This window comes from Nematostella vectensis, chromosome 8, assembly GCF_932526225.1.
Source record: "Nematostella vectensis chromosome 8, jaNemVect1.1, whole genome shotgun sequence".
In the NCBI taxonomy this organism is placed as follows: domain Eukaryota; kingdom Metazoa; phylum Cnidaria; class Anthozoa; order Actiniaria; family Edwardsiidae; genus Nematostella; species Nematostella vectensis.
Genome location: NC_064041.1, coordinates 6,523,653 through 6,547,779, shown reverse-complemented (window position 1 = coordinate 6,547,779; position 24,127 = coordinate 6,523,653). Strand labels below are relative to the sequence as shown.

The window sequence follows — 24,127 nt, the reverse complement described above, 5'->3', positions numbered from 1 at the left end:
TAGCACTTGGTATAAATGGTGAGGCTATGAAAGCGGAACAGAGCCAAATCACGGTGACTGCCAAGTACCGATTTGGCCTTGCTGAGAAGCTTCGAACCGGGTACAAAATGTGACGATGTCGGTCGACTGCAATCGCTGACAAAAACCCAAACACGCTTGTACAGCACGTGTACTGCATGTACATCATACTCTTGCATAGAAAGGATGTCATGTTGCCTTTGGTTGCTTTCTCTGCAATGTGGAAATAGATTCCAACCGTACGGAACACTAAGTCGGAGATCGATAGCTGCAGGATTAGAAAGTTCGTAAAGCTCAATAATGTCTTGTTCCTTTGCCTTAAAAGAACAACGCACACAAATAAATTACTTATAATCCCTAAGACGAGCAACACAAGTCCTGAAATGTTTATGTAGTCGAAAAAGGTGTCGATTTGCCGGTCGAAATCGTTAAATTTGCAAGGTGGAAGGTCTTCGCTCGAGTTTAAACACATCTTTCTCTGAAGGCTTCGCTAGCATTTTGGCAAGGTGTGAAATGCGTGCATCTGTCTTAAGGGTTTATTATACATCGTTACCAAATGTATTATATCGTTAACAAATAAACTAAGGACGTGTCATGTGATAAGAGTGGTGTGTTAGTACAACTGCCCATACTTTGAAGCGTCATAATACGTTACTTGTTGCAAACTTTGTTCATACACTAGCATGGATAAAAAATACGAAATGATGAAAATCCCAATCCTGACACCAAACTTATTTTGAAAACAGATATGTAATTTTTGGTGAAAAAAACTTGTCTACGAATACATTTTTTTCACGTTTCTTAAGGATATTTTATGTTTTTGTGTGTGTATATTTGTCACTACGGAAACTCCTAGAGATTTCAAATATGTACACTTCTCAACAAATCTTGTATGCAGACCTTAATGATAACAAAAAACAAAAAAATAAGAAAAAAACACAGGGAAACACTTGAAAAAGAGCACTAAAATAAAAGTTGTAACAAAAAAGACTACAGGAAAGTGTAAGTTAAACACGAGGTTCCGCTATAAAAGTTAAAGCTCCTCCCAACCCCGGGCTCGAATTTGCAATTATAATCAGAGCACTGCAACAATAGCAGTGACAAATTATAAACCTCCTGTAAGATTGCTTATCTCTGAGCCTCAGTCGGCTGGAATAAAACTATTTTTGCACACGTAACAAGACAGCTGTCTTAAGAGATTGTTAAGTTAGTTATTTGCTGTCCACTCACGTTTTCGGTGCAAAATTTTAAATTTTGCGCTATCCATAATCTAGCGCACCTACATAAATTCTTCTCGCGCTGTGATAAAAATGCTCGTATTTTAGAGCGCACACAGCTCATTATTAAACGATAGATCGGCAGGCATTTCTGCAACAAGGCAATAGTTTAGTCTAAACGAAAGGGCCCCAAATTTGCAGAAAATTTTCTCATTTGTAATGTGAAGGAGTTTTTCTATAGCGCGTATTAAATATGACAAGACTGATTAAGACTGATCTACGCAGCTGACAACTGCGAGAGTGAGTGCGACAGCAGCACCACCATTGCTGAAGATGACCGCTTTCTTTACGTCCACAAATACAGGTTGAAGTGCGTTGAGAGATAGGACCTCTATTCTCATGCGCCTCGTTAGGACCTCTGTCACGCAATACGCTTAAGAACGACTGCGTATATATTTTTTTGTTTGTTTAAAGCGGGTATTGGTACGGGCATGTTACCTAGGTAGAACGGGGACATACAAGAGGGATAGTGGTTGTGGTACGGGTAGAGGTTGGTGGCAGGGGTGAGGACGGGAGGGTTATTATGGGCAAAGTGCTAGAGTAAACTGGAGTTGGACCATCAGGAGGGTTCGGGAGAGTGATGCGGGTGTTCTTACCATGGTATATAGGATGAAGGGAAAGATTTAAAAGGGTGTAGGGGAGGTATACACCGGAAAACAAAAAGGCTGATCACCCTCAAATTAACTTTATTAGGCACCAACCTACACAAGTATTATCGTTTAGCATCTTTGAATTTTTCTCGCCAAGGAAATTAACCTGCAGATAAAAATAACATTCAGTGCTGTAGATTCGTATGTCTGCCAGGGGCGTTCCTTGGCTGTTTTTCAGTTGAGCACGCCGCCAGTATATCGTTATTTTGCCATATTTCAGTATAACGTAAATCAATATTTTAATTTGCCTTTTAAACACAAACGCGCACTATAAAAGGGATAGCTCCGCCACCTTTTCGCAAGCCCTAGCCCAAGTCGTCGCCATTCAAAGCTAGTGGGGAACTCTGAAACTGCCAGAAGAAAACATAGCAAACGAACTCGAGGTATAAAAGGATAAAAGGGATAGCTTCGCCACCTTTTCGCAAGCTCTTGCGCAAGTCGTCGCCATTCACAACTACACTTCATTGAGTGCGGACCTCTGTAAACGCCGGCTAAAAATAAAGCCGTCCTGCAGACTACGACAACTTTTAAGTACAAAAAACTGTTAAATAGCTATTAGGCATATTCGGGAAAGTGTTTGGGGTCCATTCTCTACATAAACAAGAGCAAAAATTGTCCTTGAGAAATCAAACACTGCGCGCGCTCGTTTGAATTGAAAATAAAATTCAAAAACAGCGCGCGCTCTTTTGAAATGGCGTCATTATAGTGCGCGCGCGTGCAAACAACGAATTTGAGATATTCATCGCTTCAAAACCTATCTAATCCTCGTTGTTTTTCGTTCTGTTTCAAGAAACAGCTGTTAATAAGGTTATATTTACTTCAATAGTGTGTTATCGGCTACTCTAGAACTCTCTTGTAGCATTTTGGTCTCTCATTACGGAGCTCTGCAATCAGTGATGTCAAATGACGAGTGACAGTTTGCCTTTGTTTGAACCCGTATACTTTTTGATACGCTTAGGCCCCGTCCCACGTATCCGTTTTAGTTTGAAAACTCAACCTTTTTGATACGGATACGGGTATCGTCCACACGGAAACGCGAAAACGATGATCGAAAACGGAACAATTTGAAAACGACCTCCAGAGTGGAACAATTTGAAAACGATACCCTTTCGAGCCGTGGGTACGGACGAAAACGGAACCTTTCGAAAACGATGGCGTGATAACTCTCAGGTCCAGTCCACTTGGCGCGCGAGTACGCATGCGCTGTAGAGCTTGTTATCGTTTTCGTATCGTTTTTGCGTTTTCGTGGGGACGGGTCGTATCAAAATGAAAACGCTTCGTGTGGAAGCGGATCATTTTTTAAAACGGAACAAAAGGGTTGCGTTTTCATACGAAAACGGATACGTGGGGACAGGGCCTTCCGTCCGTAGTGTGGACTGTCGAGTCCGTATCAAAATGAAAACGATGGCGTCATATCGCAGGCGCGCGCTGCTTTGAGCATGCGCATATCATAGAAATGACGTCACCCTGTACCTTTCAGCGTTTTTAAATGTCTGAATTCGTGTTAGTGTGGACGGCTAGATCCAGGCGAACACGATGCAAAAACGATAGTGTGGACGCGAATCCATTGATGCGTTTACGGCGAAACGATCCGGATACTTTTGAATCCGTGATAGTATGGACGACCCCTTAGGCAAGTCCCTTTTATAGCGCGTGATCGTGTTTAAAGTAATTTGCGCAGCATCTGGGTAAAGTGGTTCAATGGCAGGTATGCCGCCATCCACAGCCATCCCACCCTTCATCTCTCAACACACCTCTCACTAAACCGAAGTCAATTAGCCTTTCCCATGTCTTCCCATGACACTTATGCCTAGTGCACAATAGCGACATATTGACATAACGACATGGGCGCGCGCACTCTTACCTTCGACATAACGACATGGACATAACGACAGAAGAGAAAAAACATGTTTTTTCTTTTATGTCATGATGTCCATGTCGTTATGTCGGGCTAAACACAGTGCGCGCCCGTGCCGTTATGTCAATATGTCGCTAGTGTGCACTAGGCATTAACGACGCGCGAGTTCCACAGATAGGTAACCACTTGCTCATTGAATTAAGCGACTTTTGACTTCTGTCCGGGCTCTATTTCGCCCATAGGAAAGTTTTCGCAAAGTCATAAATACTTATCTTGCAACTCAAAATGTTGCGCAATCATGGTACTTAGCCAAAATTAGCTGACGGGGGTTCATATACAAAAAAATCTAAGATTTTCTTCTGAGAAAATACTCTATTTGGTGCGCCTCCCCCCCCCTCCCCCTGTAATATTGTCACCTCTAGCTACGCGTCTGGAATCATTTGTGACAGTTTGAACTCACATCGGCCACATGTTTTTGGGCACGCTTGTTGGATGTTGGACATATGGCAGTAGCGCCTGTACGTAGGGCACATGGAGCTACGGTCGCGGCAACCTACAGAGAGGCAGAAAAATGAAAGGGCTTTACACGGAGAGGTTAAGTCAGATGCATGGTGAGAAAACGGGTCAGTACGCAGCTCTTACAAGCTGCAATTTGATTGGGCAAATGAACAATATCCGCACCTCGACACAAAGAACGAGAAGAATAGAGACAAAAGAACTCCTTTGTAGAACAAAGATAATAGGAGACAAAGCAGCTGCGTACTTACTCGAGAAAAGACAACAATAACAAAAACAGCAACAACAATTCAATTAGCAAAAGAAACTGATATTAAAAACGGCAACAGCAGTATGATGGTGTAATGCAACAATGATAACATTAATAACAACTAAAATGAAACAGTCGCATTAAGAATTAGAAAAAGATAGCGACAACAAATACCCCTAACTCCACCATCAACAACAATTATCAAAATTATTAAGAGTAACAGCTAAATAGCGAACACATTATCACAAACAACAACACAGATATTATCAACGACAACAACAACACTATAATCAGTAGTAGCATCGAAGAACACATTCACACCATTAGCTGCAACAACAGTGGCACAACTATTCATCCCAGACAACAAAATCAGAACTTAAAGCAAAACGTCAGCATAGTGCTTACCCCCCGCTCCACCTCCAGTTCCGCTACCACCGGCTGTAAATCAAAACTCAAGGTAAGTAATCTCAAGCCTGGAAACTTAACTTAAACTTAATTTCATGTAGGGGCACACATACATTAGAATTTGCTTAATACCTTCAAGAATTCTACGTTGACATTGCTCTAGAATTATTTGAACAAGAGCGATAGCACAAGTATCCAGGTATGAGCTCTCCACGAATCAGAGTCTAGTGAGCGCCATTAAGCATGTCATAAATCAAATACATCATTTACTCTCCACTCCGTCAGACAGACAGACAGACAGACAGACAGACAGACAGACAGACAGACAGACAGACAGACAGACAGACAGACAGACAGACAGACAGACAGACAGACAGACAGACAGACAGACAGACAGACAGACAGACAGACAGACAGACAGACAGACAGACAGACAGACAGACAGACAGACAGGCAGGCAGGCAGGCAGGCAGGCAGGCAGGCAGGCAGACAGACAGACAGACAGACAGACAGACAGACAGACAGACGGACAGACAGACAGACAGACAGACAGACAGACAGACAGACGGACAGACGGACAGACGGACAGACGGACAGACGGAGGACAGACATCCTCTTACTAATTTGCTGTTGCTTAGTAATACCTCCAGACATCATGTCGTTAATCCAGTCGATAAAGCTGCTGACTCTCGCGAAGACGGTGTAGTGGTCCGTCCCGCACATTGGTTGACCCCAGCTGACCGCACCCCTAAGTACCCATCTACCGCCCTCATTGCACACGAAGGGGCCACCGCTGTCGCCTTGGCAACCGCCCATACCCATTCCACCTGCACAGATCATGGACCTGTGAAGGAAGTTGCTTTACTGCGCAAGCGCAACTATTTCCCTATCCCTAAACTCCCAACTTTTGCAAATATGTACTAAAAATGTATCTTCTATACAATCCCTAATGGCACAAATGGACGTTTTGTCAATTTAATTCGTCCTCACAACTTACTTTTCCTCCACGGGGACGAGGTAGCTGTTCTTGCGATCACACGCCGAGTGAGACGCGACGGGGAGCATGGCTTGCTGCAAAATTTCAGAGGGTTGACCGCCGCCAACAAGACGACCCCAACCTTAAGAAAACGTATGAAATATCTGATTATCGTTTGTGTATATTATATTTTAAGGCTTTAAGACGAACGACAACAACTCAGTCACGCCCAGGCGTGAAAAAATTGTGTACGAGCCCCCCACCTTCCCCCCCCCCCCCCCGCCTGTGAAGTACACCCCCCTACTCCTATCTTCACGCGCTAAAAGAAAAATGTGGTAGCGCGCTGAAATCTTGCGTGTGCGCCATTCTCGACTCTCCGCCGTCGGTCGTGAATATTAAGGTCCCAATGAGCACCGGCTCTTGCCATTATGATCCAGGCCACCTCATCATGAATGTTGTCAATAGGGATCATGTGACCATCATGAAATGACCACGTGTTCCATAGTCACGGGATCCAGGCCATCTTAGGCCCGTAGCCTGGGGGTGTTCGGACCACCCACCCGGCTCGAAGGTCCGCTCAAAGCAAACAAAAAAAAAATATAATGTTTGGCCGGATATACCGTGCACAACAATATGTATTTAAAATGACTAGATAAATCGTTTTAGAATAATTATATTTATTGTTATCGCTATATGTTAAAAAGCACCCTATTAATATCATTTTAAATACAAGATTGAATTTATTCGAAGTATTGATTGCCTAATGTAATAAGGCGAGGGGAGGGGTATACAGGAAATTTGGTCCGCTTAAATGAAAAACCGAACCACCCCTCTCAAAATCCCAGTTACGGGCCTGCACCTCATTACGAATGTTGTCAATAGGGATCATGTGACCATCATGAAATGATCACGTGTTCCATGGTCACGTGTTACAATGCTATCACGTGTACAACATTCACGTCAATAATTCTGATGCATCATGACTAGTTTACTGACTTAAAAGGCCGCACTTCCGGGAGAGCTCTCATGTCATCTAAAATATAAGTAACAAAAAATTTGAATTTGAAACAATCCTATATTCGTTCTTTTCAAGTCAAAACAGTTCATGTGACGATCACGTGCGCACATGATGATCACATGGTGATCACGTGTGCTGTGATTCACGTACCCGTGATGAAGCACTGGGCACCAACTTGGGCGCGGCTGTTTCTCTCCGGTAGACAGACCGTGTTAACCTTATCGCTTGGCTGGATGGGGTTATCGAGTTTCAGCAGTGCCACATCATTCTTTAAGTGACTCATACTGAAGTCCTTGTGCTTAAACAACTTGGTGAGACGGAATTCCTGCTGGATAGCGGACCTTTCTTTTATCCTATGCGCACCTGATAAAAAGAAATCAAATGGGTTTGGGATATCTTAAATATACAGATAACACCCGCTTACTCGATCTCTAAAAGGAGAGAAAATACAATTCATATAATTGAAGGGGAATTCGAGATATATAAGCTCAGGATAGATTGTGAACACAACTTTTGATTTTGCCGGTTGTCATTGATTTATCACCCACTTCCACCGTGATTTCGATTGGCTGAGAAAGCAAATCTTTGAACGCTGATTGGTTGCAAGCAGTTTTTTGTCTGTGTGAATCGTGAAAAACTTTTCGAAATTCTTCCATCTTCAAATACAGGCTTCTGTTGCTAAGGTAAGGTCCTCCTTTAACGGTTAAAAATGCTTTGTTGCATTGGAGAAATGATGTACTGTTTGGCATAATCGATTGAGAACTATATCCGGCTATTTACATTAAGTCGCAAGCGAATGTTTTCGAGATAATACAACATAAGGAGCAACTACAGAATTACAGGGCCAATGGGACTTCACACCTTGATTTCTATAGAACGACGCAATAAATACAATGGAATGCAAATAAGTTTGAATGTGGCCAAGCTGTTGTATTAAGCTTTTGGGATAAAAGGTGCTTGCCTATGTACATGCTAAGTAATTACATGATATAGCTGGTATAGCTATGAAATGCAATACTTACATGAGCATGGTTCAGGAGAGTTAGTAGTAGTGACGGGAGAGGGGTTGGAATATTTAAATGTGTTTCAAAAGATATGGTTGTTTGCTATTAAGATGGAAGATGGATTTTATACAGGATATAGTATTTCATTTATGAAAAATTTGTTTTTTGTATCTAATGAGTTAATTGGTAAAAATATATAAAATTGATTAGGATATATAAGGTGGTGTAGAATTGAGGATCAGGTATTTAGGGGTTTGAAAGTTTTCAACCTAGGGGTATGTAATTTTGGGCTCTCTATTTTTATTATATATTTGGGCCCTGTAGTTTGATTATAGATTTGTAACGAGTGCAAAAAAGAATATGAAAGTAATATCCCACTCTTTGCAAATCTATAATCATACTAATCATACTTATCTATTACCAGTCAGCAACCAGCCATACTACTTCGTCTATTACCAAGTGCAAATAGCATCCTGAATACCGTCAACAAAAACCACTAATAGCATCTTTGTTTTGGGTACCCTCTAGGGGGATTGAGAGGAGATAATAGGGAGGTGGGATACCTCATAAGTATCATAAGTCGAATACACCAGAAACGAATTCTACCAGTTTTTGGTGTATTATTTTTATTTTCCTGGTTTCATGGTTAACACGACTTTTTGGCCTTTTGTATTGGAGCATAGTTTAAGTGTAGAATCCTGTTGTTATGTGCCTGGGTGTGTCTTTCACTGAAGTTTGGTCTTTGTAGGGGTTGGGGGGGATTGGGAGGGGGACAAAACACTATTTAAGAGGGGCAAATAAAGCTGGCTCCGCTTTTAGGCAGTGCCTAAATCTATGTATTATTATTCACCAGTCTCCTGACTTACCAACAACCACGGTGTACCCACTCGGGTGCGGAAAGTCTTCCACACAGTGGGCAGCGGTGAGTACCCATTCAGGTGTGATGAGGGACCCCCCGCAGATATGTCTCCCGTTCACTCGCAGGCTGATTTGCCAGGGCCATGAATGTTGGGCCGCGTTGTCACCATTGACGACGCGGGACTGGAACGGACGCTGCCCACAGCCTGTAAGAGCAGTGAAGTCAAGTACATGCCGCAGATACCGCGGCAAAAGCAATACATGTCTTGCGAAGTTTAAATGTTTATTAAAAGGACAAGTAGGAAAATCTCCCGGCCCGCAACCCTTCTGTCAAAGGGAGGCCTCCGCCTATCTTCATTGGCCGCTCATAAGACTACGTACAGCTCTACATACAAATGGTCAGAAGATTTCGGCATTTTTTGTCAAGCATCAATTGTGCAATTTCATTTAATCAAACTCAATTTCATAATCAATTGACGATTTGCAATCACAGAAAGAGTATACAAAGCTTTTTTTATTTTATGGCTTACCTTCGGACGAACCCAAAAGGGCGAAGACAAGTGCGAAATAGATCATCGTTGACTGAGGACGTACTTGTAAATGTACTTGTTACATTGAAGCGGGAGTATAAATAGGGTTCTAAGCCTTCACCTGACACACTGAATAAACCGTTTGGGGGTTTGTGTCAGCAGCTAAAGAAACATAGCTGTGCAGGATGTTTGTACTCGCGTATTGTACCGTGCGTCACGAAACGGCCCTTGGGTATAAGCTCGCCTTTTATACCGTGGAATTCGTTAATACTTTAGGAAGTCCACGGCCAAAAATCGTGTTCCAAGGTCGTTTTTATCATGATTTAACATTATTTTAGGATGTAGCTGTGAATATGTTATAACTAAATCGATACTCTTTACACCGCCGCGAAAAAGCATTCTTAGATTTTGAAAAACTATAAAGGAATGCAGTGAAAAAAGTGCATTTGAGGTAATTCAACATCGATTTAAACAGCTTCCAATAAAGATATTTCAATAAAAAAAATACATATTACTGACACGTTTTTAAAGACAAAAGTCCTGCAGATTTTTAAAATGTTCCAGAACAATATTTGACGTTCGCTCAATATTTTTAAAAATAGGCATTTTTGTGTCTCCTAGCTTTGCTTGCAATTAGGACAGTAGACTCCTCATAACTCGACCTCTCATTAACTCTTGACCTAACAAATTCCCCCCCCCCCCCCCCCCACCCTTGGATAGTCATATGAAATTTCCACTGAAAATGAAAATGATAGTCTGTATTTTTTGTGTAAAATAATTTTACCCTTATTTAAACATATATATTCATAAAATTCGAAATAATTCTAAATAGAAAGCAATTTGCAGCCCTTTCTTTTTCTTTTAATTTCTCGAGCTCCTAAAAACTGGAACAGAATAAGGCATTTCTATGCCATGCTGACGAGTCCTAATAAGGACGAAACAGCTGTCCATGGTTGCCGAACTGCACGGGTAATAGACTGTGCTAGCGTCCCGTCTTGGCCCGACTGGTGCCAATGTGTGTATGCTAGTGTGCTTCTAAAGTCCACATTTCTGTTCCGTCATTCAAACTAACACAACTCCTTTTAGTGGTTCTTCTTCTTGACTTGCGGTAAAAGAGCGTAATTGGAAATTATTATGCTAACCAATGAAAACGCTTCAAGGGATGTGGAGAGATGATTTAAAACCGCAGTTAGATGTTATAACACACTTTTTAATGACGTTAAATACACAATGCCTAGACATTGTACCATACAAAGAAAACATTCAATATGTTATGAACTAAGCTGTACATATTCTGCTTTGCCACCTGCAAGCCTGTGTTTATAACCAAGTAAGTCTGCGATGAGCAAACCGTAAGTTATATATGTATTTATTTATTTTTCAAAGCAACTTTTAACCAAATATAAAAAAAATGCAATGTTTCACTGAAAAAGATATTAAGTTTAAATATGCCACATCTATCAGTTAATATCGCTGTTAAAAGAAAATATGTTGACGTATTTCCAGCCGTACTCCCCAATTATATGCATCAAATAGGCAATTTCGTTTTTTTTTTTTTTTTTTGTTATTCACAATTCCCGCACCCCTTTGCCATTAGTAACTGATAACCAAGAAGATTTAGTAACGAGGATCACCACGGTAAAAAAAAAAAAACTGCCAGCACTAAAGTGGGATAGAAGAAAAAAAATACATGAAACAATATGCTCTTTGCCTCTTTGCTCTTTGTTTATGTAAACTAAAAACGCAAAAAAAATATAGACCATACATCCAGACATGCGCTGAATCAACAGCTTACTGGAGAGCTTTACTGGAGATTTCGGAGATTTGCTGGAGATTTCGGCCCCAGCACCGCTATCTAGCGGACTGTGTAACACACAGGCACCGAGGCACCAGCGCATTAATAGGGAGGCAATACCCAGGTTCCCAGCCCTTAAGACCTTAGTCTTATACGGTTACGCCACACACAGCTCGCTGTGACGTAATGTAAAAGATATCGAGGTCTATGCGGGCGCCGCGGGTCACTTGGGGATCCCGTTCAGTCACCATGGAAGTGGTATCTTAATGCACGTGTGCAGGTCTCTATTATTGTTCAAGACACAACATCGGTAAAGAATAAAACGCGCTGTTTTTGAGCTGTTGTTTTGTGATAGTGCTTCATTATCTCATCAAAAGTTTGCTTAGAAACTCGTGTACAATGGAACCGCGACATAACGATACAGACGGTAAGTGACAGAATAATCTTTTTATCGAAATATCGTTGTTTAGAAGAAATTGGTGCATTTTGAAAAATAAGATTTCCCGTGATGCAATAGGCAATAACTCCGAGTTATATTCTGTGACGTTTGATAAAACCTTGATAAAACACAAATTACTATTTCCAAAATTTTTTTTGTGTGTGGGCAACAACAAATAATAAATCTTTTATCGACAATAAAAACTAAATAATCTATTCACATATAAATATCAAACACTATTTTCTATGACACTTCAAAAGATACCCTCTTTTCCAGGCTACTCTCGGGCAGTTTTCTAAACAAGATATTCGGGTTTTCTGCTATTACCGATGCTATTGTTGGGCACGAGACTTATTTACAAAGGGTTGTGGTATCGTTTAGCTAGTGAATGAGTGACATCTTCGTTTTGTTCTGTGAAGCCGGCAAAGTAACCCTCTTAATTTTTCTCGACTCCCCAACTTGTCCTCATGCCCCCTACTTAGTGTCAATTGCGACTGGGGAATCAGTAAGAAATGCTCCATTTTTGGCATTCGTTAGGGGTTGCTCCCCCCCCCCTTTCGGACGCCCTCTCTCTCTCTCTCTCTCTCTCTCTCTCTCTCTCTCTCTCTCTCTCTCTCTCTCTCTCTCTCTCTCTCTCTCTCTCTCTCTCTCTCTCTCTCTCTCTTTCTCTCTCTCTCAACTACGCGCCTGATTGCTTGAAGCTTTTCCCGTTTGCTGCAATGGTGCGACGGTTGCCACACGCGACGACGGCGTCTTTTTAGGGATTCTTTTCTTCTTAGAAGGTGCTTTTTTAACCCCATTGGGAATACCATTAGCTTGAACTACCGGCAAGCTTGCTGTGGCAACGGGCTCGAGTATATGTAGCGCGGTACTGTTGGTCAGCGGTATCACCGTATTCGCGCGGTCAGCACGCTTACCACACCTAAAAAACACCATGCGAGGTCAGCATAATCGGTCACCCTGTGTTATAAATTTTTGCAATAGCGATGTCTCGGAAAAGGAGATCCAAAACCCGATTTATTTGAAGTGAATTCTGGCTTGTGGATCACCCAAGATCAATACTCTAAGAAAATCAAATAATTTTCCTTTTTTGACATTTTAGTATGTTTCTCAAGTTACCTTTGCCACTACCAAAAAGTGTTAAAATACGACGCGCGCTATCGTGGCCACCAATACAAAGTTTTCAAGTGCGACGCACGCTACCGTGGCAACCAAACCAAAGTGTTAAAGTGCGACGCGCGCTACCGTGGACACCAATAAAAAGTGTTATAAGGCGACGCGCGCTACCGTGGCCACAAATACAAAGTGTTATAGTGAAACGTGCGCTACCGTGTCCGCCAATACAAAGTGTTATAGTGTGACGCGCGCTACCGTGGCCACCAATACAAAGTGTTATAGTGCGACGCGCGCTACCGTGGCCACCAATACAAAGTGTTTTAGTGCGACGCGCGCTACCGTGGCCACCAATACAAAGTGTTTTAGTGCGACGCGCGCTACCGTGGCCACCAATACAAAGTGTTATAGTGCGGCCGCCAATACAGTGTTATAGAGTGACGCGCACTAGCGTGGCCGCCAATACAAAGTGTTATAGTGCGACGCGCACTACCGTGGCCACCAATACAAAGTGTTATAGTGCGACGCGCGCTACCGTGGCCACCAATACAAAGTGTTATAGTGCGACGCGCGCTACCGTGGCCGCCAATACAAAGTGTTATAGTGCGACGCGCGCTACCGTGGCCACCAATACGAAGTGTTATAGTGTGACGCGCGCTACCGTGGCCGCCAATACAAAGTGTTATAGAGTGACGCGCGCTACCGTGGCCACCAGTACAAAGTGTTAAAGTGTGACGCGCGCTACCGTGGCCGCCAATACAAAGTGTTATAGAGTGACGCGCGCTACCGTGGCCACCAGTACAAAGTGTTATAGTGCGGCCGCCAATACAAAGTGTTATAGTGCGACGCGCACTACCGTGGCCACCAATACAAAGTGTTATAGTGCGACGCGCGCTACCGTGGCCACCAATACAAAGTGTTATAGTGCGACGCGCGCTACCGTGGCCGCCAATACAAAGTGTTATAGTGCGACGCGCGCTACCGTGGCCACCAATACGAAGTGTTATAGTGTGACGCGCGCTACCGTGGCCACTACTACAAAGTTGCGACTCGTGTGCCGATCTTTACCGTATGTTTTTCTTCAATTATTAAAAGAAGAAGCTTACCGATACAAGAGCACACAAAGTATACAACTCAGCAGGACCAAGCCCAGAAACGCCCCGATGAAATATGTCAGAATTAGCATCTTTCTTGACCACCACGACCCCTTGGGGGGTGGGGTGCGGGTAGGGATGTACAGTCTCGCCACGCCGTCTATCTGTTTCCCCAGGGTGTCACTGAGGGTGTCACGAAAACTCAAGATAATGTCACGCAACGCGTCTTTTGGAAGGGTGTATCCTAGGATAAAAAAAGAACGGATTGGTACCGTTTCAGCAATAAAATATTTACATACTAAATTTACTTACTATATTACGTATTGAAAACGAGTGAAATTTGGTGTAGACACCCATAAGGTAGCTTTATTTAGCTTTTACTCGTCTTCTTCAATTTACATTGTTCTGTAAGAACGGTAATTGTCAGAGGCACAAAACGCGAAAAAAAGGCGTTACCTTGAGAAGACGTCACGTAGATTGCGACTAATAGAGTGTTAGAATACTCGACTGGGTAACCAGGCACTAGGAAGACGCCATCAAACGCAGGCTCCGCGCTCCTGTAATCAATGAACGACATATTTGGGTGGATAAAATAAAGGGGGGAGTTTTCGGTGCTGAAAAATTATAGGCTGGGTTTCCTTTAAATGTTCATATTGCTTCTGAACAAATTTACGCATGCAAAGGACCCAATTGGCAAAATACGACATTTTCTCGTTTTTTGACTTGGTGTGAGTGGGCGGATTTCCCATGGCAAGCCACAGCTAACCCATTTAACCTTTAACCTCTTCCCCCGTCTCTAGTCTTTTCCTTGACCCATTTTCGGGCTGTCTGTGTTTGGGAAGGGGGGTGGGGGGGCTACCAACAAACTCACAGACAATGATCAGCAGCATGCAAAGAATCGTCATGCCCTATTTTTTGGTGTCGTCGATTTAAATATGACGTCACAATGACGTCATAAATACGATTTTAGCTATTCTTTCAAATATTGCCTAGATTATCAGATATCAGGTTGAAATAATCTTGCATCATTCAGAAATGTCAGAATCAATCTTTTTACGGCTTTACAATACAAAAGGCCAAAAAACGTTTATATATATTTTTTTGTAAGAATTTCCGCCATCTTGTGTCAGCCCAAGAGAGCATAAGATAAGAGAGGGACGCTTTGGTATTACCCGCGCGCCATGTCGATTACGAATCCGGCTATTTTTAGTAACCACCACCCCACCACTGCGCGTGAGGATTTGCTCCTTTTATTTTGTCCTACTCCCCCGCGGGTTGCGGGTTGTTTTTTTGCCAACTCGATAGGAATGAAAAGAGATCATGTAAAATAACTCGGAAGAAAAAAACAGGTCTAACTTATACCAAGATTGGCAAATATACTCACAGAAAGCTAAATTCCTGAATAGTTTGACTGTTTTGTTTGTCTGTCAAATTAGAAAGAAAAAACCGACGGAAGATAAAATGGCTGTGATACTGCGTTTGATTCAAATCCCGACACCAGCTTGTATAATAACAACATAATAATATAACATATAATAATAACAACATCATAGAAATACAAAAATATCTCCCTCTTTATTTCCTCACTTTTACAAAAGCTCAGATACTTCAGCTTGCTGGCTTTGATCATCACAAAAATGCATTCCCTCGCTACAAAAATAACTTTTATGAAATGTATTTTTCTTGGATTCCTTCTCAATTCACCGAAATATTCACAAAAATCAATATTATATCTAATTTCTAACTTACAGATTTCGTTTGACCATTAGGAAGATTATGAATGTTGAGAAACCACGGAGAAGCAGCAAGTTAGAGCAAAAACGGTGATTGAAGCACGAGGTTTTCCGCTCTTGATTTTGAATGAAGTCTCGTTTTGGAAATCTTGCAATCCTCGAAGTACTACATCCCCTTAATAAACCGCAACTGCCCGTATCCTTGATGCTACTGAAATTTTCGATGGTATTTGTGCAAATAGGGTGTTTTTTTTCGGTTTCATTTCAGAAAATAGCGACAAACAACAAGATGTAAATGCCAGAGCGTGGGGGTAGGGTGGGTAAAAATGCTCACGCGCAGTGGTGGGGTGGTGGTTACTTAAAATAGCCGGATTCGGAATCGACATGGGGCGCGGGTAATACCAAAGTGTCCCAAAGTGTGCTATCTTGGTCCGCCATATTGGATCCGCCATCTTGGATTCTTATAACTTTTGTAAAAACTAAAAAACAATCTGGAATTATTACAAAAAAAAGGATTTGCATGCATGTCTTACTGCTCATATTAATGATAAATGCATAATATTAGCTTTATTATTAGTTTCATCTAGTAAATTTAGTAGTTTCATCTAGTTTAGTAGTTTCATCTAGTAAATTTTATCTTAATTTTTAACAACAGCTTTGAGAGAGCAAAATTTACCCACTCCTCCCCCAAAATATCCGAGGAAAAAAAAATGCTAGCGCTGTTGTGAAACTTGTCACCTAAACAAACTTATAGAGTCAAAACAGGTATTTAAATCTGATAAACAGGACCAAAATATGAAACTTTTTAGTTTTTGGGAAACTTATGTGTGAAAAAACGGTTGCAATGATAACATGGAGCGTCTCCTCGACGTGTTAAAATGGCATCAAAACGTCCGCAGATAGATTTTTGCAAAAGTCGCCAAGTTTTGGCCTTTTAGCTGGTTTTCAGAATTTCAGGCAATTTTCTCTGGGAGGGGGGGGGGGGGGCTTAAGAGCTCGGAGAGTGGTTACCCTAACGTGTACCTTTTTTTCCTAGAGGTGGATTTACATTTGTCGGCATTGCACCAAAGCTTGCAGTACGAAGACACGGAGTCCAAAACCTCTCGGGGGAACTCTGACCATTTGTTCTCGAACTTCAATAGATCAGAACACATGTATAGAGCAGTACAATCAACTGAGACCAATGCTCTAAGATAGATCAACATTACCCTGGGGAATTCTGCCAGTTTGGTTTGGCACTGTAACCCCTACAATTAGGGGTTATCACGTCAATAGATCATCCTATCTAATAACAACAGGAACTTGAAGACTAGAAAACCTTACTTTTAAAAGTCATCAGAAAAAATATGTGCTCGAGGGCAGTGACTTAAAGAGGACCGCAATAAAGTAAAGATTACTAATAATGCTTTTGTTTTAAAGTCCAACCTTTAAAGTATAACCTTTCAGAGTTGATAGACTTTGTCAATTCTTTATATTTTCATCTTCCAAATTGTATGTTGTTCGTATGGACCCTATAAAACACACGCTCGCGCGAATAACTCAAATCTGCAATATTGAGGTATTTTGGTCAACCTTCGGAAAAAAGGCCGTGAACTGAAAGGCCCGGGTCCAGTCATTTGTGACCTAGATCGAGATGTCAACCAAATTACATGAGAAAGCATATGCGCGCGCTAAACCGGTTACCGTCTTCATTTCTTCTTAGTTATTTCTGAAGAACGTTGTGTGGTTACAACTTTTACCGTCATCTTTATATCTCAACCTGGTAGTCAAATGATTATTTAACTTCAGCAAACAAATCTGCAAAATTTAGCAGATATTTTTTAGTCTTTGAATTGTTTTTGCACTGTGTGCGCGCGCTGCATTCGCAATCAAGAATGACGACATTCTCACAAACGCGCGCTGTTTTTGAAACCTACAACAAAATGATATTTTTTCCCATACAATTCTCGACTTTAAACTATTCTTCGCTTCATTGTGGGTAGCATTGCAATAGAAAACACTTCGCCAATATTTTGTGGTATTGCCGTCTCTGAATTTTAACGGATTTAAGGAAAATACGTTGTTTCAGATTTTCCCGCCAAAACTTGGAATTATTCACTCGATTCAATCTCCTTTCGCGCGGCCAGGAAATTTTTCAAAGATCTGTAGAAAATTCAAATTTCAATCAAATTCAATTCCCTTTTCAGAATTTGAAAGTTTATCTGTGCTTTGTTTTGGCTAGATTAATATACGTGAAAGGTTTTAAGAACTTTAAGTGCTATCACTCAGCCTTAAAAATTGACCAGAAAAGTGTTATATAAATTATAAAAAAATGCACACGTTGGATGCTTTTGTGATACCCTAGCCCTAGGGTATTTTGCTCCACTTTAGAGAAAACTACTTTGTTTAAAATTTGTAGCTTCTCAGTAGATTATAGTTATATCTTTGTCTGCATCAGCCTCTTCACATATGGCAAACATTAGACGGTAGATCGAGAGCACAAAGTGATGGATATATCACAGGCAGCACAAGGCTACTGTTAATAGTTCTATGAAAGAATGCGTTAGCCTACATGTAGGCTTGGATAGTTTTTCCGCCACGAAAATCCCGAAAACACGCATATCACGGTCGCCATCTTGGATAATGCGCTCCGCAGGGGGAGGGGGAGGAAAAAGAATGCATGGGCAATTTTACGTTTATAAAACATCGAAAAAAAACAAAGCCCACCTGTGTTTTGGTCATCCCTTTGATCTCTATGACAACCGCCTCATACTGAGCAGTGATTGGGTCTTCTGTGGATGGGTTTGAAGTCACTATATAGAATAGTAAAATATAAATTAAATGTTTCATTTTTAATATTCATTATTAATACCATACAAACATTTTATTGCAATGTGAGCAGATTCAGTTGTTTAACTTGAAATAAAAAGATTTTCATCAACCCGTGAACTACACTTTAGCGTTTTATACTTTGTTGCTATGTAATTCCATTGTTCTCTTTTGTGTTTTCCTGACTATTTAACTTTGACTATAACACTTTGTTTCACGGGTTAATGAAAACCACTCTAGCTACATACTTAAATTAAAATCAAAAATCAAAATTAATCAAACGTTCACATACAAGAATAAAGATGTCGAACCTGTAGTGTTTCTGTCTTGTATCGCAGGCGCAGGGGATGATGGAACAGTTGCTGAAACAATTTAAAAACGTCATGTGCTATAAACAAAATAACCGAAATAATGGAAAAAGTAAAAGATCAGTACCAGGGGCTTTTAAGTAGGGGCATACCCATATTCTGGTACTATATAGGTGTCAAGGCGTTTCCTAGGATCAGGCTGTTTCTAGACGCGCGGATGAGCCAATCAGATTCGACCTTTGTGTTGACGTTTTGTCCTCTCTTTGGTACATTGACTTTTGTTGCTCTCTTCTTTTATATGAATACAACCCTACCTACGAATTCTAGCTTGCAATTTTTTTGGTAAACAAACAAAACCGATGGATGGTGGATAAAAAAAAAATCTTCCTAACCTCAATTTGCGCGTGCAGCCTCACGTCACTCGCGCGCGCGACCAACGTCAACGTAACTGATTGGCCCGTTCGTGCGCGCGCGTCTAAAAATAGCCTGATCCTCGGAAACGCCTTGACACTTATATAATACAGATGATTGCCCCTACTTATGAGCCCCTGCCAGTACCGATAAATAAAAAAGCAAGAAACAGCCCCGATTATGCAAAGGGTGTTACAGATAAAGCAACACGATTGCGAAAGAACAAAAGTACGAATGTTACGAGTATCCTCCGATAAGTCTACGAGGGTTACCGACAAAGCTACGAGTAATACAGCTACGTGTATTACCGACAAAGCCACGAGTATTACCGATAACCGATACAGCTACGTGTATTACCGACAAAGCCACGAGTATTACCGATACAGCTATGTGTATTACCGACTAAGCCACGAGTATTACCGTACAGCTACGTGTATTTCCGACAAAGCTACGAGTATTAACGATATTATGTGCATGACAGCAGCGACGATGACGCGAACAGCGCATATCAGTCAATCTTATTTTAAACACGAACGCGCGCTATAAAAGCGATAGCTCCATCCCCTTTTTCACAAGCTCTCAGCAAGTCGTCGCCATACAAAGCTAGACTTCTTTGAGTGAGGACCTCTGAAACTGCCTCTCTAATCCTCCGTTATTTTTCGTTTTGTTCTAAGAAATGACTAATAAATAGACTGTATTTACTTCAATGGTGTGTTTCGGCCAATTTTGAGCTCTATTATAGCTTTCTGGCTTCTCTCTATGGAGCTCTGCACTCAGTGATGTCAAATGACGAGTGACAGCTTGCCTAAGGCAATTCCGCGTTCGTGTCGTTTTTCTAGCTCGCTCGGTCATTTCCTTATTAGGCATTACATACCATATTTGGGAGTCCGCTTTAATATTTTTTTTCGCTTTTTTATCGCCCTAGAGCTTTTTAAGTCGAGAATTTCCATGTAAACTTGCAGAAATTCGTGTTTGCAGCCATCTTGAAAGAGCCTAGTCCCTAATGTTTAAGAATATCAGAGGTCTCCCGCGCTCGCACCAGGCTCTTTTAGACCATTTAGAAAACGACAGCCATTGATTGAATATGCACTACATTATCAGTGACGTATCATATATCAGGCGATCTCCGTGAGGGGTCTGGTACCAGGGATGCCAGGTCATAAAATGTTTGTTAGTAGTATAACATAGAGTTACCATAATAAATTGCTCATTTCGAGATGTATATCAATTATTATGATATATAGTCGTTAAAACCAAATTATCGTGCTTACATGACATGAACAATGCTAAGCAACGAAAAAGGATTGTCTACCAATTTACTTGGAATGCATAATTGAGACATTTCCGCAATGGGACCTTTCATTACTTTGTTAATGAAACGTTAATGGCAAGGAATTTAAGTCTTTCAAAAGCTCCTAGTTATATATATATTTGTGTAACAATAAAACTAGAATCAAAAAGCCCAAATTGTCGTGATCTCGTACCAGAACAATGAATACAATACACCAAAAAATGGAATTCGACTCTGCCAAATTTTCTTCTTAAAAAGAGCCCTGAAGAAGTCTTATTAAAGACGAAAATTTGGCAGAGTCGAATTTTTTGGTGTATTGTGTAACAGTTAAGGTACAGTGAACTTAAACAGTATCGAAAGGTAGGGACTATACCCCTCGAAGAACTTAGTACCATTTGTGAACTGAATAACGTTGTACATAAAACAAACATCAAAACGGGAGCAAAACGCCAATATGTCGAAATTGAACCCCTTCGTCAATACCTACGACAGTTTCGTCATTTCGATGCTTTAAGCACGATGTATACCCGCAGCTTAACATGTCGCGCAATATAAAAGAACGCGATACTAACCTGACTCTATACTTCCAGCTACTAGGAAAACCAGAAAAAAGACCCTCGCGACATATGACTGTAGGCTGGTATCCATTTCCTTATCCGATTAGCTCACCATTTCACGGGGAATACTATTTACAGTAAGTGTGAGCGTAAGCATAGCTAAGTCACTCTGGTTAAACATCGAAAGTTTATTATCTGACGGTGACAGCGAAAGGTCAATGAATTTTAAGACGTTTTAGTGACATGTCTATTGTGCTATCAGATATCGGGTTTGCTTTGGGCTACACAGTTTTGCAGTACGGGGGGGGGGGGGGGGGGGGGGGGAAAGAGGGAGTCCAAAAATGTTATAGGGTTTGGAAAATGAGTATACAGTATACTGCTCCTCGGAACAAAACAGAAAAACATATTAATCATTTATATTCAGTTTTATATGAACGGCATCAGTATTTATATCTCAGTAACATTCCCATTGTTTTATCGCCCTCTGTATATTAAAATTTTTATAGTAATCATGTCATTCAGAGAATCGTATTTAACAAGACCCACGTTACTTAAATTCGCGTGACATCTAACCCACATGATGCGTGACATGTAGCCTTAAAGGTGTGTGCCATATAACCACTCACGGGGTGTGAAATGACAAGTAACACAAGGGGCGTGGCATGTAGACCACAAAGTGTGTGACAAATAACTCACAAGTATGTGACAAGTAACCCACAATGCACAAGATGCATATCTACTAACCTACTTGCGTGACATGTAGCCAAAAAGGTGCGTGACATAAAAAAACCCCGCAAGGTGTGTGTGACATGTAGCCCACAAGGTGCGTGACATGTAGCCCGCAAGGTGCGTGACATATAATAGCCCACAAGGTGCGTGACCTGTAGCCCGCAAGGTGCGTGACATATAATAGCCCACAAGGTGCGTGACATGTAGCCCGCAAGGTACGTGACATGTAGCCCGCAAGGTGCGTGACATGTAGCCCGCAAGGTGCGTGACGAGTAACCCGCAAGGTGCGTGACATGTAGCCCACAAGGTGCGTGACGAGTAACCCGCAAGGTGCGTGACATGTAGCCCGCAAGTTGCGTGAAACGTGACCGGCAAGGGGGCGTATTGTGGCCATCTAGACGTCTGGCTGATAGCGGTTGGTCTAAGCGAGCACCAGAGTAATATCGCGTACGATGAATGAAATATAACACAATGCGGTAAGCGATACTGTCGATATGAGACAATCGGATTAAAGGTTAAACCGCGATAGCACACCCACGATCTACAAAGCACCTTCGAGGTTATTTTCTATAATTCACCGGCGCATTCTTTGATCCAAGTCACATTTAATCATTTCTGTGCTCAATATGGCACAGAATAGTAAACAAATAGGAAAAAAAAAAATATATAGACTGACATTTCCACATTGTGTTGTTTAGGCTGTACATTGATGTAGATTTCACGTCTAAGGCCATGTACAAACGTAGTATTTTTGAGCCGTATGCAATGCAAATGCATGCAAATGAAGATAAAACAATGCACCTTGTTCATTTTCATTAATTTGCATTGTACACGCCTCATGGATAATACGATTTTTGAACTTAGCCTTAAGTTTCACATACTCTGTGCGGATAGAATTATAATTGCGTTTCGGCAATGCACCTAGCTTTGGCAACTTTAAACTGAGATATAACTATCTGACGCAGGAGTGGATCTACAACTGCAACAAAGCGACTGCAATACATCGCATCCGGGCTGTCAGCGGCAATCCCCGCCGTAGCACGCGCGAAGTTCTGCGCGTCGCGTAGAAACTGCTTCAGCCGCTCGGGGTCCCCTGCATCCGGGACTTCGCTGACATCATCGTCGCTAAAACCCGCTTGCTGAGTTGTTATGACAACGGTCTTGTTGTCGCGCTCATCGGCGCGTATCTCAGTGTCCCGGATGTTCAGCGACTGTTCGATCGTGTCTGACTCGGTACTGACGATGTAGACGGTGTTTGGGGTCAGCAGTATCGACCCACTGTAGCCATGCCCGGATGGTGACGTCACAATGGTGGCGTCTAGGCAAAGAAGCAGGCTAGGCTCTGACTGGAAATGTAGTACTTTCCTGGGAAACGGACAGGCCAAATAACAAAGTCAATACATGAAAAGTCCTTGCACAAGAAACCACGTGACTTTTTGGATAACAAACTCGCGCGCTCCCCGGCTTTTAGCGGCAAAGTAACAACAACAAAAAGCAACTCCAGCGATTATAAATCAGCCAGAAGGGCACATTATTTTTCTGTGTTTAATTTGCTTTGAACTTGCCACTCAGTATGGAGAAGTCACCTTACTTCTTACTTCTTGGTATAACTTTGTGTAACCCGCATACATACAATAATGCTGGCTTCTTCTGGTGAGGTATTGGGGCAAAACAAAGAATGTGCGGAGAAAGATAATAGATACAGCATGCGGCATGTGAAATTCGATGTGAGGATTGCTCTTTCTAGAAATGATGTGGCCCTGGCAGCCGCCATTGTGTAATATTTGCAGCCAGCAAAATAAAATCCGTTTGCGTCGGCTCATCTACAATTCCTATTGCGTTTTTATCAAAATAAATTGTAAGCCAAAGATTAAGCTATGTTTTTGGATGGTTAATAGGTAATTCTACCTCAACAATGCAAAGGTCGACTAAAATGAATTAAAGGCAGTTTGGGTCTGTTTGAATAGAAAATGGAGGAAAAAGGAAGATAATTTCTTCCGTTGTTTTACTAACACTTGGAGCCAAAAACATTATTTCTTACTTTCTGCATTTTTGTTCAGGGATGTTTGTGGAGGAGGCAGGTTCATCACGTGACCCGAGAGTAACTCACCACACAAATTTCAAATGGCTGTTCCTAACGTTCGTTACCAGGCTCTCTCCAACACGGTGCCTACGAGTAGGCAGCCAGCTCAGCCCAGACCCCTGGAGTATTCCCTGGCCCGTCTGAGATACCAGCTCCATAGCGCCCCCAAGGGGCTTGGTGACGACTCCCAGAAGTCCCTTTCCGACGCCAGCTATCACGCCACTGGCCGCTGACCTCATATCGCTGGCTCTTTGGATACCCTGAATGGGCTGGTCAACCACGCCTGCTATTGCACCGAGAAGACTGAGACCAAATCCGCTTAGGCCTTGAGTGAGACCTGCGGTAAGAAGTTGAATCAACAACTTGTGATATGACACAACTATGATAGCCACAAGAGGTTTTTACC

At 41.8% G+C, this 24,127-nt stretch overlaps 3 protein-coding genes across 4 annotated transcripts in view; all 3 read right to left on the bottom strand.

The window, feature by feature from the left end:
* Window positions 1–1,964: 1,964 nt before the first annotated feature.
* LOC5501743 (chymotrypsin-like protease CTRL-1) lies at window positions 1,965–9,472 on the bottom strand. 2 transcript variants are annotated; one of them, XM_032370044.1, is made up of 8 exons: window positions 9,361–9,471; window positions 8,839–9,036; window positions 7,119–7,331; window positions 5,972–6,092; window positions 5,619–5,818; window positions 4,975–5,007; window positions 4,264–4,356; window positions 1,965–2,051 (listed from the first exon to the last, which is right to left on the bottom strand). In XM_032370044.1, exons 1-8 carry the CDS (start codon window positions 9,404–9,406, stop codon window positions 2,047–2,049), a joined length of 909 nt encoding a protein of 302 aa, XP_032225935.1. In that variant the 5' UTR covers window positions 9,407–9,471; the 3' UTR covers window positions 1,965–2,046. The 2 variants fall into 2 exon arrangements, with proteins under 2 accessions (XP_032225935.1, XP_001623008.2); XM_001622958.2 differs by lacking the exon at window positions 4,975–5,007 and having other exon boundaries at window positions 9,361–9,472.
* A 727-nt stretch (window positions 9,473–10,199) lies between these two features.
* On the bottom strand, window positions 10,200–21,111 carry LOC116608956. The gene is made up of 7 exons (XM_032370051.2): window positions 20,925–21,111; window positions 18,654–18,704; window positions 18,241–18,326; window positions 16,558–16,667; window positions 14,258–14,358; window positions 13,814–14,045; window positions 10,200–12,516 (listed from the first exon to the last, which is right to left on the bottom strand). The coding sequence occupies exons 1-7, from the start codon at window positions 20,998–21,000 to the stop codon at window positions 12,270–12,272; spliced, it is 903 nt and encodes a 300-aa protein (XP_032225942.1). The 5' UTR covers window positions 21,001–21,111; the 3' UTR covers window positions 10,200–12,269.
* Window positions 21,112–22,191: 1,080 nt separating this feature from the next.
* LOC5501742 (intermembrane lipid transfer protein VPS13B-like) overlaps window positions 22,192–24,127 on the bottom strand; it is a 61,190-nt gene continuing 59,254 nt past the window's right edge. The window contains exons 38-39 of the mRNA XM_032370038.2: window positions 23,749–24,058; window positions 22,192–23,003 (exon numbers count right to left, since the gene is read on the bottom strand). Of these exons, the coding sequence (XP_032225929.2) occupies window positions 22,535–23,003; window positions 23,749–24,058 (779 nt within the window). The 3' untranslated portion in view covers window positions 22,192–22,534. The remainder of the gene's footprint in view (window positions 23,004–23,748; window positions 24,059–24,127) is intronic.

Bases quoted from the DNA above. Each gene is read 5' to 3' on its own strand.
- LOC5501743 (XM_032370044.1), bottom strand. From the start codon at position 9,406: ATGATCTATTTCGCACTTGTCTTCGCCCTTTTGGGTTCGTCCGAAG. The intron at 9,037-9,360 runs GTAAGCCATAAA...CTGCTCTTACAG, and splicing joins CCTTTTGGGTTCGTCCGAAG to GCTGTGGGCAGCGTCCGTTC. The intron at 4,357-4,974 runs GTAAGCACTATG...GCCTCTCTGTAG, and splicing joins AACTGGAGGTGGAGCGGGGG to GTTGCCGCGACCGTAGCTCC.
- LOC116608956 (XM_032370051.2), bottom strand. From the start codon at position 21,000: ATGGATACCAGCCTACAGTCATATGTCGCGAGGGTCTTTTTTCTGGTT. The intron at 18,705-20,924 runs GTTAGTATCGCG...AAATTGTTTCAG, and splicing joins AGCTGGAAGTATAGAGTCAG to CAACTGTTCCATCATCCCCT. The intron at 14,046-14,257 runs GTAACGCCTTTT...TTTTTATCCTAG, and splicing joins CTACGTGACGTCTTCTCAAG to GATACACCCTTCCAAAAGAC.